The sequence below is a fragment of the Lampetra planeri genome, chromosome 9, assembly GCF_965212315.1.
Source record: "Lampetra planeri chromosome 9, kcLamPlan1.2.h2, whole genome shotgun sequence".
Lineage (NCBI taxonomy): Eukaryota > Metazoa > Chordata > Hyperoartia > Petromyzontiformes > Petromyzontidae > Lampetra > Lampetra planeri.
In genome coordinates, this window is record NC_136115.1 from 12,542,295 (window position 1) to 12,554,806 (window position 12,512).

Here is a 12,512-nt window from a genome sequence, read left to right on the forward strand (position 1 = left end):
GCCATTCTGGCCTCGATAGGCGCTCGCTAACAGCGCTTGTCCTCTGTGCGCTCCTCTCTTGTAACCCGCCACGCTCCACCGAAATGGCCACAACCACAACCACCAGCACTGTCCCCGCCACCTCTCTTATAATTGGCCCCCTAAGCAAACCTCACCCTCGGTGTCCGGCGAGGCCCAATTATGTAACATCAGCTGTTCTCGGCCTCGCTCGGTCTGCGTTGCACCCTCAGTGAGTCACGCCGTGAGAATGCGGCGCCTAGGCACGCTGCCCCGTGCGCTGCTGCCCACGTACATTCACGTACGTACGTACGTATGGGTACGTTGAACTTATGACGCACCGTACGTAGCCAACCGTGCTAATCGCAGGTGCGATCGGCCTGGCTAGCCGGGTCCAGCCCCGAGCTGAGCCGCTCACGCAGTTTGTCGCTCGTGTCTGTTCCTCGGCAGGGTGAGCCCGGTCAATCTGGCAAGGATGGCTCCAAGGTGAGTGAGCGAGCGAGCGTTCGTCTGCGCTTAAAGACGTAACCCAAATGTCAAGCGGCTTCTGTCTAAGGGGGGACAGCAGGGTGGCGCAGTGGAAACACCTGGCGGCAAGAAGGACCTGCTCAGTGAACATGCCAATGTTGGGCCAACGTTGGGCATGTGGTTGGAACCGTTGGTCTAACGTTGGTCAAACGTTGGGCCAAAGTGACAGGTTTACTGGGTGGGTTCAATTCGCGGCTAGGACACCTTTCTGTATATGTCCCCCCCCCCTGTTCTGCATGGGGGTTTTCTCTGGGCTCTCCAGTTTCCTCCCCACAGCTCAAAAAATAATTCGACATACAATGTCACCGATATTTGCCAATAACATCCCTATGCAACAAAAAAATGTCACTGGCAAACTACTCAATTGGGATTACAACACAAAGCAAACTTCGCCCCAACCCCCCGCCACTGTGAAAACTTGGCAGGACCCTCCTTAACAAGAGTCTTGAGACTCGGGTGAGGCTTTCCTGGGTAAAGTAAAGTAATAGATTACACCCACTGTGTGAGCTATGTGTGAGCTGCATGCCCTGGGATTCGGGTTGCCGCCCCACTCGTAATTAGTATTGACGCTTCATAAGTCACGAAAGTCTCCCGAGCACAATTTCGACTCCTTTAAATAGCCTGCCCCGCGATTGGCGCTGCTTTCCCAAACACCTCATTCTCCCAGGATATGACTTTGAAGTTTAACAACTGTTTTGTGCCTGATCTTTGCTTGTATTTTATTTTATATTCTACCCGGGCTGTCTCATGTTTGAAGTTTGAAAAAGCGTCGTTAACAGGGTGGGGGGGGAGTGAAGCGATTTTAATGTCATCGTCATTAAGCGCTCCATAATTTGCACTCACGTGACATCACGGCGTTAACGAATTAAGACGCGTGGCAGCGATGCAATGACGACGAAGTGTTTAGTCATCATTGCGTACCGATTCTAACTTGTAGAAGAGTTTACTTGGTGGTGATGCTGCTGCGTTGGTAGTCGTGCACAAGCATAATTAACAACAACAGCAGAAAACATGTGCTGTGAATAAGGGACATTGCCTGAAACGTCGCCTATTATATATTGCTTTTCTTTTAAGGCCACAGTGTTATTGCCGAATGTGTTGAGTTTTCATCTTCTTGGTTCTTTCGGTAAAGTCACGTGTCTTGAGTTCTCGTTGAGTTTTATTTTATTTTTTACTCGTGCATGACAGTTCATGACAGTGTATTAGTTTAATTTCTTCGATTCCATCTGTTGTTTGGCCATAGTGGCGTAAAATACCCGGCCCATATGTAACTTGTTCGAGAGTGAGAGCTCTGTGAACATAACAGGCTATTTCCACGAGCCCCGTTGAATCCCATCCCTACTTAGAGCTAACGCGCACACTTATTTGTTACGAGCGTCGTAAGGCCAGTAGCAGCCAGGATTAACTAAAAAAACAAGGCTGCCACGGAGAGTTCATGCTGCTGGTTATTTTGTATTGACTCCACAGGGCTCACCTGGGCTGCCGGGGCTTCAGGTGAGCGTCGACAACTTTTCTCTCTACATCACTTTTTTTCAAACTCGTCACATTCCGCGGGTTTCGTTGCGATCGCGGCGGCGGCTGTGCTTGTGACCTCACGCCTCTCATCTGCCTCGCCTCTCATCTGCCTCGCCTCTCATCCGCCTCGCCTCTCATCCGCCTCGCCTCTCATCTGCCTCGCCTCTCATCTGCCTCGCCTCTCATCCGCCTCGCCTCTCATCCGCCTCGCCTCTCATCCGCCTCGCCTCTCATCCGCCTCGCCTCTCATCCGCCTCGCCTCTCATCCGCCTCGCCTCTCATCCGCCTCGCCTCTCATCCGCCTCGCCTCTCATCTGCCTCGCCTCTCATCTGCGATCGTCCGCAGGGGGAGAAGGGAGACGGCGGCCTCCAGGGCAGGACGGGAGAGAAGGTCGGTGCTCTCACAAACTCCGTCAAATAATTTGATTATTTAATTCGTGAGCACGTGACGGACACTTTTGTTGATAATTTAATTCATGAGCACGTGACGGACACTTTTGTTGATAATTTAATTCATGAGCACGTGACGGACACTTTTGTTGATAATTTATTTCATGAGCACGTGACGGACACTTTTGTTGATAACTTAATTCATGAGCACGTGACGGACACTTTTGTTGATAATTTAATTCATGAGCACGTGACGGACACTTTTGTTGATAATTTAATTCATGAGCACGTGACGGACACTTTTGTTGATAACTTAATTCATGAGCATGTGACGGACACTTTTGTTGATAATTTAATTCATGAGCACGTGACGGACACTTTTGTCGATCCACTTCTGGATGATCTGTCGGGAATTGAATTATCGAACGTCGATTTAAGTTTGTTGCAATATTTTCGATTTCTCACGTAACAGTTGTTTTTGCGCTCGTTTCGATTTTCCTTCACTGCTGTACTTCATCCTGATTTGTTTTGCTTTCGTAATTTTCGTGACCCGGGGCTCACTCTTGCATGTGAGACTTGTCACTGGTGTCTTGAGTTCTCACCCAGTTAAACAAAATACACTTGAGGGCATCGTAGAGAATGTTTGACGAATGCTTCCCTGCGTTGGTTGGTGCGCCTTTTGTGAAGTTAAATTTCGATGTAAAGCTTTCGTGACTGCAGGGATTCATATTCTTGGTTCTTTCGGTAAAGTCACGTAGAATGGAAATAATAAAATAAAAATAAAACATAATCAATTAAAATAATAATATAATATAATAATATAATAATAAAATTAAATAACATAATAATATGTTGAATTTTTATTGTTTTATTATTTCCATTCTACGTGACTTTACCGAAAGAACCAAGAATTTTGTGAAGTTGGGAAGCGTACACGTGGGAGCATAGCAGTACAGTGCAACAATACATTTCCTACACTGCCCTCTGCTGCGCAATGCCGTACCTACGAATACAGGACACAAGGCACATGCACGGCCGATGTAGATAAATGGAGACATTGTTCGAACGATCGATTGGCCAGATGTCCCAATCTCCCCTTCAGGGATCTCTCTGTCACTGTCCTCGAATCTCGGATTGAGCTTTCACGCACACCGACAAACAGGCTGAGGGTGGCTGTAATTCATTTCCCGATTCCACGCCGACCTCTGTGTAACCAAGACGCCACTCGGAGGGTCACACTTAAACGCAGTTCTGGCTTCATTCTCATTCGTTCGCGAGACGGAACGGGCTCGGTCATTAATCACGAGCGGCGGGGGGAAGCGGTCGCTCAGTGCTCGGCACCGCCGGGCAGACGCGGATTCCCGCGCCCGGCCGCTACCGCGGAGCAGAAATTCCCGCGACCGCAAAAAGCAAAAAAAAACAAAAACAGAAAATGCTTAATAGCAAATGGTGCAGAACCGTTATATTAATTATGAAGCATTTTTGCACGAGGGCAGAAGATTGTATCTGGTTCCGATCGCTCTCAGGATTAGCTCCTTTTCACAGGAAACGTGTCTGCGCTCAACCGCACGACACAACGTGCGTCCCGTACCCCAGCAGCGAATGCAGTGTTGTACTGTGCTGTGCTCTGATAACTATGCTCCCCCCCTCCACCTCCCCCAACTCCCCCACCTTCACCAGCCTACACTGACCAGCGAGGTGAAGGATGGTCAAATAGGCCCCCTGACTCGCACTGCGTGCGGACGCAGCAAATGTGTAACGTCGGACCAAAGTTGGCAAACGATGGTCCAAAGGTAAACATGCAGCAACGTTGCATGTTTACTGGGGAGGCCCTCCTGGTGGCCGTAGTTGTTGTGTGTGTGTGTGTCTGTGTTTATGCTGCACGTATTCAGCTTCTTGAACGCTCGGTGTGTTGTCTTCTCGCACACAGGGCGAGTCCGGCCTGCCAGGCATGATGGGATGGAAGGTAGGAGGAGATTGCACTCGGGCCTCATGCGGGCCATGCCAGTGACATCCGAGTCCATTCACTGCCCACCCTTCTTTTTTTATACAGCAGCACGAGGCCGAATGTTATCTCAAACAAGTTGGCAACCATTGACACGTACAAATACCTGCCAGCAATCGCAATATTTGTCCCGCTGTGTGAGCAGCGGCGGTTCTTGCGGCCAGGTTTGAGGAGCCGACCAAACTCCGCTCCAGGGTTGTTTTCCAGCCTCGGATGGCGACGCGTGCAGGTGGATCGCTGAGGAACCGGTGGCTTCTCGCATAGAAACCATTCGACTCGCATAGAGAGACACCCACAGAGGTCACAGTGAGAAACTGGAACCTGCTGGCAGCGGGCTTCGTCATCAGAGGGACGCTCGCAGCCCGTGCAACTCGCCACGCTAACCTGGTCTGGTGGGGGCCGGGTACTGTCCATTATAATAATGATACCAGCACAGTAATGCCATTTGTTTATCGAGGAAAGCCTCACTTAAGTCTCAAGACTCATCTTCATGAGGGTCCTGCATGGCGATGTTTGGTCAATTTCACGAATGACCGTTTTGTATCATCGCCATGGTGTTGGTTATGAAATATATGCAAATCCTGCCCTATCCCAAAGTTACACGATTAATCCATCTGCACGCGTCCACGGATACGGGGATGCAATGAGGTGGGGGGGGTGGGTTGCGGTGGGGGGGCGGCTCTCGAGCTGCTGGAGCCGGAGCCATGTGGCGTTCGTGTAGTAGCACAAATTACTCTGTTGACATTGGGCCAATTGGCACAGAGCGGAGTGACGGTAAACAAGAATACTGTTGATTATTGCGTAAAAACACCAAAATAGTGCAAGTTGTATTTTTGATAACCCCACTTTTTAAAGCTAACCCGCGCTGCCAGCTTCCACTTTCGATGGTTTTCATCGTATCGTATCCACCCAGGTGGTCACATGACGATTTTCACAATTCACTCTCTCAGCACAAGCCCACTTTGTTGACAATGAGATGCCGCTGTGGGTTATTACGTTTCTGCAGGACTCCCACCCCCCCTCCCCCCACCTCAATTGCAGACAGAGCTCATGTGTGACCGTGACATTTCGTCGGCACGGGTTGTGCCGCCACCGTCTAGCGGATTTTACACCCCAGCCCCGCACCCCCCCCCCCGCCCGTCCGGACCGCGCTGTGCAAAGCGGCCGAGCTCGTTAGTCTGAGCTGGGAGCGCGCGAGGGAACGCTCACGTGATGATTGCGGCGGAGGCCTGCTGCCCGTAATGGCAAACACGTTTCGCGCGCGCCTGTCTCCACGGAGCAGCCCTGCGCCGGCCTGGTGCTAGTCATTATCGGCCGCTGGCCAGGGGGACAATTAGCGCGAGCTCTTGAAATCAAGGGGTCCCGCGTATCGCTCTTTACTTGACCAAATTCCACCGCCCGAAAGACGGAGACATTTTCTGGGAGGGGGGCGGGGAGGGGGGGTGCCTTTCGGACACGCGATCAAAACAGCGGCTTGCGTGACTTAATGCTCCGTGCAACTTCTGGCCGCGATGACCATACGCACTGAATGTTTTCCAGGTCGCTCATAGACTAGATCAGGCACGTGACTTGCAGCCACAGCCGTAGCGAGCGATGTACCGGATGTGTTTTTTGTGCCAGGTGTGGGATTTTTATCCCCGGGGTTCGTGGGCCGGGACTGTGCGTCTGCCCACGCTGCGTGTCGCCGCTGCTTCATGAATTCCGGCTGTAACGTTGCTGCCGATCACTGTTCCCTGCACCTGATCGCCGAGACGCAGCGTGTCGAGCAGCGAAACGGTAGCACGTTAATTTCAACGCTTGTTGATCTTGGCGAGAAATACGATGCTTAAGTTCAGAGGTCGGAGGGAGGGGGGGGGGACGCGCGTTTGACAGCGCGACGAGCAAGCGCCGCGCGCGGCTTTGGCGGCGGCGCGTCCGGAGGGGAATGCGATCGAGGTGAGGCCTTGAGGCCGCTGTTTATTTGCTCGGCGCCACGGGCAGCAACGCGCGCGTGTCCCCGGGTACTCGCTTCTGTTTTTAAGGGAAATGACCTCTGGGGGAATAAAATAAGAGAAAAAAACAGAACGGGAAAAAAACGTTCCCGCACTCGCACCGCAAAACCGTGTCGGGGCAAAATCGACCGGAATTTTTGCGTCGCGATGCGGGACGGGCTCGCAATTCAGGCGCCGTTTCTACCATCCGCGTGCGTGACCATGGACGCGCCGCTTCAGGAATCACGGCTGTACCTGTATGGGCAGGTAGGGCCTCCCCTCCACCCCCCCCCCCAAACCCCCACCCCACTCCCCCCCACACTGATCAGGATGTGTAAAGTACAGCGAGAGACCACTGGAGCTCCCTTGAGCAGTGCAAACATGATGACTTGCCAGCACGTGACCGGTGCTCATCGAGGTGACGGCTCGGTTTATTGCATTGAAGGCATTGTTCATTCGATGGTGATGAGCAACCGTTCAATTAAACAAGTTAGTTGGTGATGATGCTTAGTTCGCGATAGCACGATGAACACAGAAAACAAACTCAACACATTCGTCAACAACACTGCGGCCTTAAAAGAAAATCTAAAAGAGGTGATATTTCTGGCGATGGCCCTTCTTCATAGCACATATTTGACGGCCTGTGGAGGGGCACGGCGACCAGAAGTCGCGCGTTCCGTTCGCCTGAACTCATTCTTCCCAATACAATACAATGTGGATGTGCGTAGCGTCGAATCTGAACAGAAACACTTCATACGCACCCGAGTTTGTATGATTGGCGTGACATCAAGTACATCACCCGCGATTTATTTACTATTACTCACCGGGAAAGTCGCCGGATCGCAAGCCCCAGATTCGCCGGTCTTAACGCTTAACCTCGCCCGCGCCCGTGTCCTTACCACCCTGACCCCGGTGGGCAGCATTCCCTCAAGATGTGACCTCTGAAACAACAAAAAACGACAATCAGTCCCGTGAGCAGAACGTTTCCTGCGAATCTTCTGAACGGTGCCGTGGGGAAGGCGGTAGCAGTGGATCTCCATGAGTCTGATTGAGGTTCTCGTCGATAATTACAGAAAGTGTTCTAATTTAACATTTACCAGAGGGATGTTTGGCGCTTGAAACTGATATACATTTGCGACTGACAATCTCATAGCTTTCCCGCTGACAAGTAGTAGAAATTACAGGCGATGTATATGATGTGACGCCAAAAGGATAAACCCAGCGGGTGTGAAATAGATGCAGGATAAAAGGTTTCAGAGTATATATGTATGTTGAACTTCTTTCGCACCGTACGTAGCTTCTTGGAGGTGTGAGGAAAGGACGAGAATATAAACATAAAAATCATTAAAAAATAATTTTCAATCTAGAGTTAAAAGTGCATAGCTCCAGTGGCTTCCTAATATGGGAAGGAAGAGCGTTCCAGACGGCCGCAGAAGCGCATCCGAAAGCGCGCGGTGCAGTGACCGTCTTTGTTTGTTCGGTGGCCATCCAAACGCCGCTGCCTGCGAGGATGACCGGAGTTCACGTGATGATGATGATTTATGCTCCTTCACGAGATCAGCGAGGTATCGTTGTTCGCTTGTGACGAGCACTTTATCTGTCTGGTGAGCTGGCTTCACCTCCATCAAATGAACATTGCCTTCAACTCAGTCACGCATTGGGGAGAAAATGACGGCAGTCCGATCCCCCCCCCCCCCCACTATGCTTAGTTAGCGCGGTTACGGCCTGTTAAAAATCATGTCTCTCCCACGCTTGCGGGGTGCAGATGAAGGCAACCACCGCGGCCCAGCGGCTCGCGTTTCATCCGTGATGAACTTGTGTGTTGCTCTCATCAACGCACGTGTTGTTACAACGGCCCACGGCGAGAGGCGCGGGTCGCGCGCTATGGCGCCGTGGTCCTGTTCGAGGGCGCTCACCGCGTGGCGAGGGAGCGAGACCCGCGCCTCTGGGGCCGTGGCGACGGGCCGAGGGTGGCACTGCCACCCTCGCTGCCTTGGGGGGGGGGTAGGGATCGACAGCGCCGTGAGATGCAGTACAGCAGGAGGGGGTTAATGACCGAGCTCTATCGAGAGTTATCCCCGCATACGAGTGCGTCCTCTCCGGGTGCACGCTTTCTCCCCTCCCACCCGCCAAACACACGTGAAACGTGTTCCCACGCTCGTTCAGTCGCATATTAGTGCTCGTGGAGGGGACGGGGTAAGAGTCCGTAACGTCCCCGTCACGGTCGCGTCCGCGTCGGCCGTTACGCTGTGACATCGTTGGCCGTGTCTGTGTCGCGCTAGGGTGAGGTTGGACCACCCGGGCCAGCCGGACCTCTAGGCACGAAGGTACTGCCGCCCCAAACTCACTCTCCCGCTTAGCTTAATGCTGCCCCTAACTCGCCCTCCCCGTTAGTGCCACCACTAACTCGCCCTCCCCGTTAGTGCCACCACTAACTCGCCCTCCCTGTTAGTGCCACCACTAACTCGCCCTCCCTGTTAGTGCCACCACTAACTCGCCCTCCCTGTTAGTGCCACCACTAACTCGCCCTCCCCGTTAGTGCCACCACTAACTCGCCCTCCCTGTTAGTGCCACCACTAACTCGCCCTCCTTGTTAGTGCCACCACTAACTCGCCCTCCCCGTTAGTGCCACCACTAACTCGCCCTCCCTGTTAGTGCCACCACTAACTCGCCCTCCCCGTTAGTGCCACCACTAACTCGCCCTCCCCGTTAGTGCCACCACTAACTCGCCCTCCCCGTTAGTGCCACCACTAACTCGCCCTCCCTGTTAGTGCCACCACTAACTCGCCCTCCCCGTTAGTGCCACCACTAACTCGCCCTCCCTGTTAGTGCCACCACTAACTCGCCCTCCCCGTTAGTGCCACCACTAACTCGCCCTCCCCGTTAGTGCCACCACTAACTCGCCCTCCCTGTTAGTGCCACCACTAACTCGCCCTCCCCGTTAGTGCCACCACTAACTCGCCCTCCCCGTTAGTGCCACCACTAACTCGCCCTCCCCGTTAGTGCCACCACTAACTCGCCCTCCCCGTTAGTGCCACCACTAACTCGCTCTCCCCGTTCCTGCCAGGCCGCCTCTGAAAAGAGCTGATAGCTCAGTGGGCTTTACCTGGTAAATAGTAAAATAGTGAATAGTTGCTGCCGCCACGAAATCACTTGCTGTGTTACAGCTGCTGCTGCTGCTGCTAGGGAGCATGCTGCATTTACTGCTGGTTCTAATACACCCTTCACGTGAATCCAAAAAAACACGCAGACAATTTAACTGGTATTGGCCAAACATCCCAAATGTGTGAAAATTCACTTGTCAATTTGCTTAAATAGGATTACAGAGAGCAACATCGCCCCCCTACTGCCAACAGAGTCTTGAGACTCGGTGTCGCTAACCTGGGTAAATAACTGTAACAACGAATGTAAGAAAATATCTGCAAAGCTACTACTCCTATCAATGAGCAAACTAAGTAAATGTTGCTGCTAACTCACTCGCTGTGCTTGCCCCGCTAAGACGAAGTGCATTCGTGCCACCTCCCCACTCGTTTTGCCGCGTGTTGCCGTGTGTTGTGTTGCCGTGTGTTGCCGTGTGTTGTGTTGCCGCGTGTTGCCGTGTGTTGTGTTGCCGCGTGTTGCCGTGTGTTGTGTTGCCGTGTGTTGTGTTGCCGCGTGTTTCCACGTCGTGCCGCGTGGTGCCACGTGGTGCCGCGTGTCGCCGCGCCGCTGCAGCTATTTGCGAGCACGCCGAGGTGCATTGCTCCAACATCCAACATCTTTGTGTTGTCCCCAAGAAGTGCCGAGCCGAATGTTTGGATTGAGCTCCTCAGCCCCGGCTTGTTTCCTGTGCGGGCACGTGACTTTATCAGCTCAGAGGGCCCGGGCACTTGTAGTTTCTGCCCACTGGCTTGTGTCGCGACCACTGGGCTGGACTAACACCAACAACAATTTATTTAAATGTATTTTTCATGTTGCTGTTTTTCTTTGTCTCTACCCTTCATCTTTGTTTTCGGGCTCCGTCCTTTTCTCTCTGTCTCCTGCTCCGTTGTGTGTGTGCGCTCGTGTGTGTGTGTGCGCTCGTGTGTGTGTGTGCGCTCGTGTGTGCATGTGTGTGTGTGTGCGCTCGTGTGTGTGTGCGCTCGAGTGTGCGTGCGCTCGTGTGTGTGTGTGTGCTCGTGTGTGTGTGTGCGCTCGTGTGTGTGTGCGCTCGTGTGTGTGTGTGTGCATGTGTGTGTGTGCGCTCGTGCGTGTGTGCTCGTGTGTGTGTGTGCATGTGTGTGTGTGTGTGCGCTCGTGCGTGTGTGCTCGTGTGTGTACCTGTGCCTCTCTGCTCGCAGGGGGAGAGGGGATATGTAGGCTTCCCCGGGAAGCGGGGAGAAAAGGTGGGTACCCTACGCCGGCCGCTCTTGCGAAGGCAACACAAATAGCGGGAGAGGGAAAAAAATTCCCATTTTGTTTTATATGTTTCAAACATTTTGACAAATTTACGCTATAAATACATTGAGTATATTTTAATGCCATATATAAATGCATGGCTGGATCTTTCGGAAGTATTCTTAGGAATGTGGCTTACACGTTTAGTTTTAACATTTGAGTTTATCACATGAGCTTATTGTATCACTTGATTCATAGAGTTATGTCAGTCCACTGCTAAATGAAGGCCTCTCCAAGTGTGCGTCGGCAATGGTTGTTTGACCATACTTCACCACTTTGGTCAGTGCAGGCTTGTGGAGTGGGTACCCAGGTCCAGTTCAGTTGTCGCCCTGGCCAGGACTCACACTCGGGTTAACGTTGCCGTGTGCTTGCAACTGCCCCACCATTCTACCCCTTGACTTTAATAGATGAGTTTCAGAATGTGGGATTATTGTTATTATTATGACATGGGTTGACCACAAGGATTAGCATGGTTGGTTACGTACGGTGCAAAAGATGTTCAGCATGCATACATACAACAAGCCATTTCAAATACATACGTCACAATCATCACATCATCATATCATCATCGCATCATGCCGCCATCGCACCATTGACACCATCGCATCCCCAATTAGCGCGGTTGGCTACGAGTGGTGTGAAAGAAGTTCAGCATACAATACGTACGCGGATTAATTTATTGGGTTTCATTACATTTGGGTTTAGCCACGTGGGCTTATCGCGACCGGTAGGCGGGAGGGGAGCACTCGTAGCCGGACGTTATCTGGGCCCTCTAGGCCACGGCTGACGCAGTTTCGTGGCCAACCCCGGAACTGTGCGGGTCCACCGTGGCCCAAGAATGCGCTTGACGCAGGAGGCGACAAGCCGAGCAGACAGACCGACGTACAGTCGTCTTTGCGTTCGCTCCACTATGCTCCAACAGTTTTTGCCGCATCGTTCCGCGGGAGTAAAGCAGCGGACATATGAGGTCGAGAGGCCGCCCAAGTCCGACTTGGTTTTTTTGTTCACCTTGTCCACGTCCACATCATCATATTGGCCGTGTTGGGTCATCAACTCTTTACAACTCTGGGGCAATTAATGCAAATTCCGCATTCCTATGGTGGGGGCAAATCTACGCAGAGGACGGCTGCGGTTAAGTTCCCACAATGTGGTACTCGTTCGATTGAAACCGGGGGCGGATGAAAGGCTGAGCTTGACCCCCTGACCGGGTTTTGAACTTTCAAACCCTTCCGATTGCGATTGGGAGCGGCCGCGATTTTGCTCGCACCGCGCGGTCCAGCCGGATCCGGGTAATTAATTCTGTTAGACTAATTTCAAATGTTTTTTTTCAGTAATCGAACTTTCATTCGAGTTTTTTTTTGTGTGTGTGTAATTGATCCCACGAACTGACGAGTATTTTTATTGGCCCCGACGCAGGTTGTGGCACACTTTGAGCCAGCGAGCACGTTCGCTGCGCGCGATCCGTTTAAAAAATAACAATAATAACTTCCACACCGAGCACGCCTCCCATGATCCCCTGGTCACACAAGAAAACACGTGGAAGCCACGTGCCGGGTCAGCGACACGCGGCGGAAGCGTTCGCTTCCTCCGCACAAGTCGCGGTCGGCGCCGCGGTCGCCGTCAAATTTGAAGTAACAGGCAACGCTCGAATGCCGTAACAAGGCCCCGGGATTTAGTGGGTTTTTTTTTAT

At 52.3% G+C, this 12,512-nt stretch overlaps 1 protein-coding gene across 1 annotated transcript in view; it reads left to right on the forward strand.

The window, feature by feature from the left end:
• The window catches only part of LOC144720772 (uncharacterized), a 97,482-nt gene that overhangs the window by 43,895 nt on the left and 41,075 nt on the right, over window positions 1–12,512 (forward strand). Inside the window, exons 8-11 of the mRNA XM_078597798.1 lie at window positions 448–483; window positions 1,993–2,019; window positions 2,387–2,431; window positions 4,361–4,396. Coding sequence (XP_078453924.1) covers window positions 448–483; window positions 1,993–2,019; window positions 2,387–2,431; window positions 4,361–4,396 — 144 coding nt within the window. The remainder of the gene's footprint in view (window positions 1–447; window positions 484–1,992; window positions 2,020–2,386; window positions 2,432–4,360; window positions 4,397–12,512) is intronic.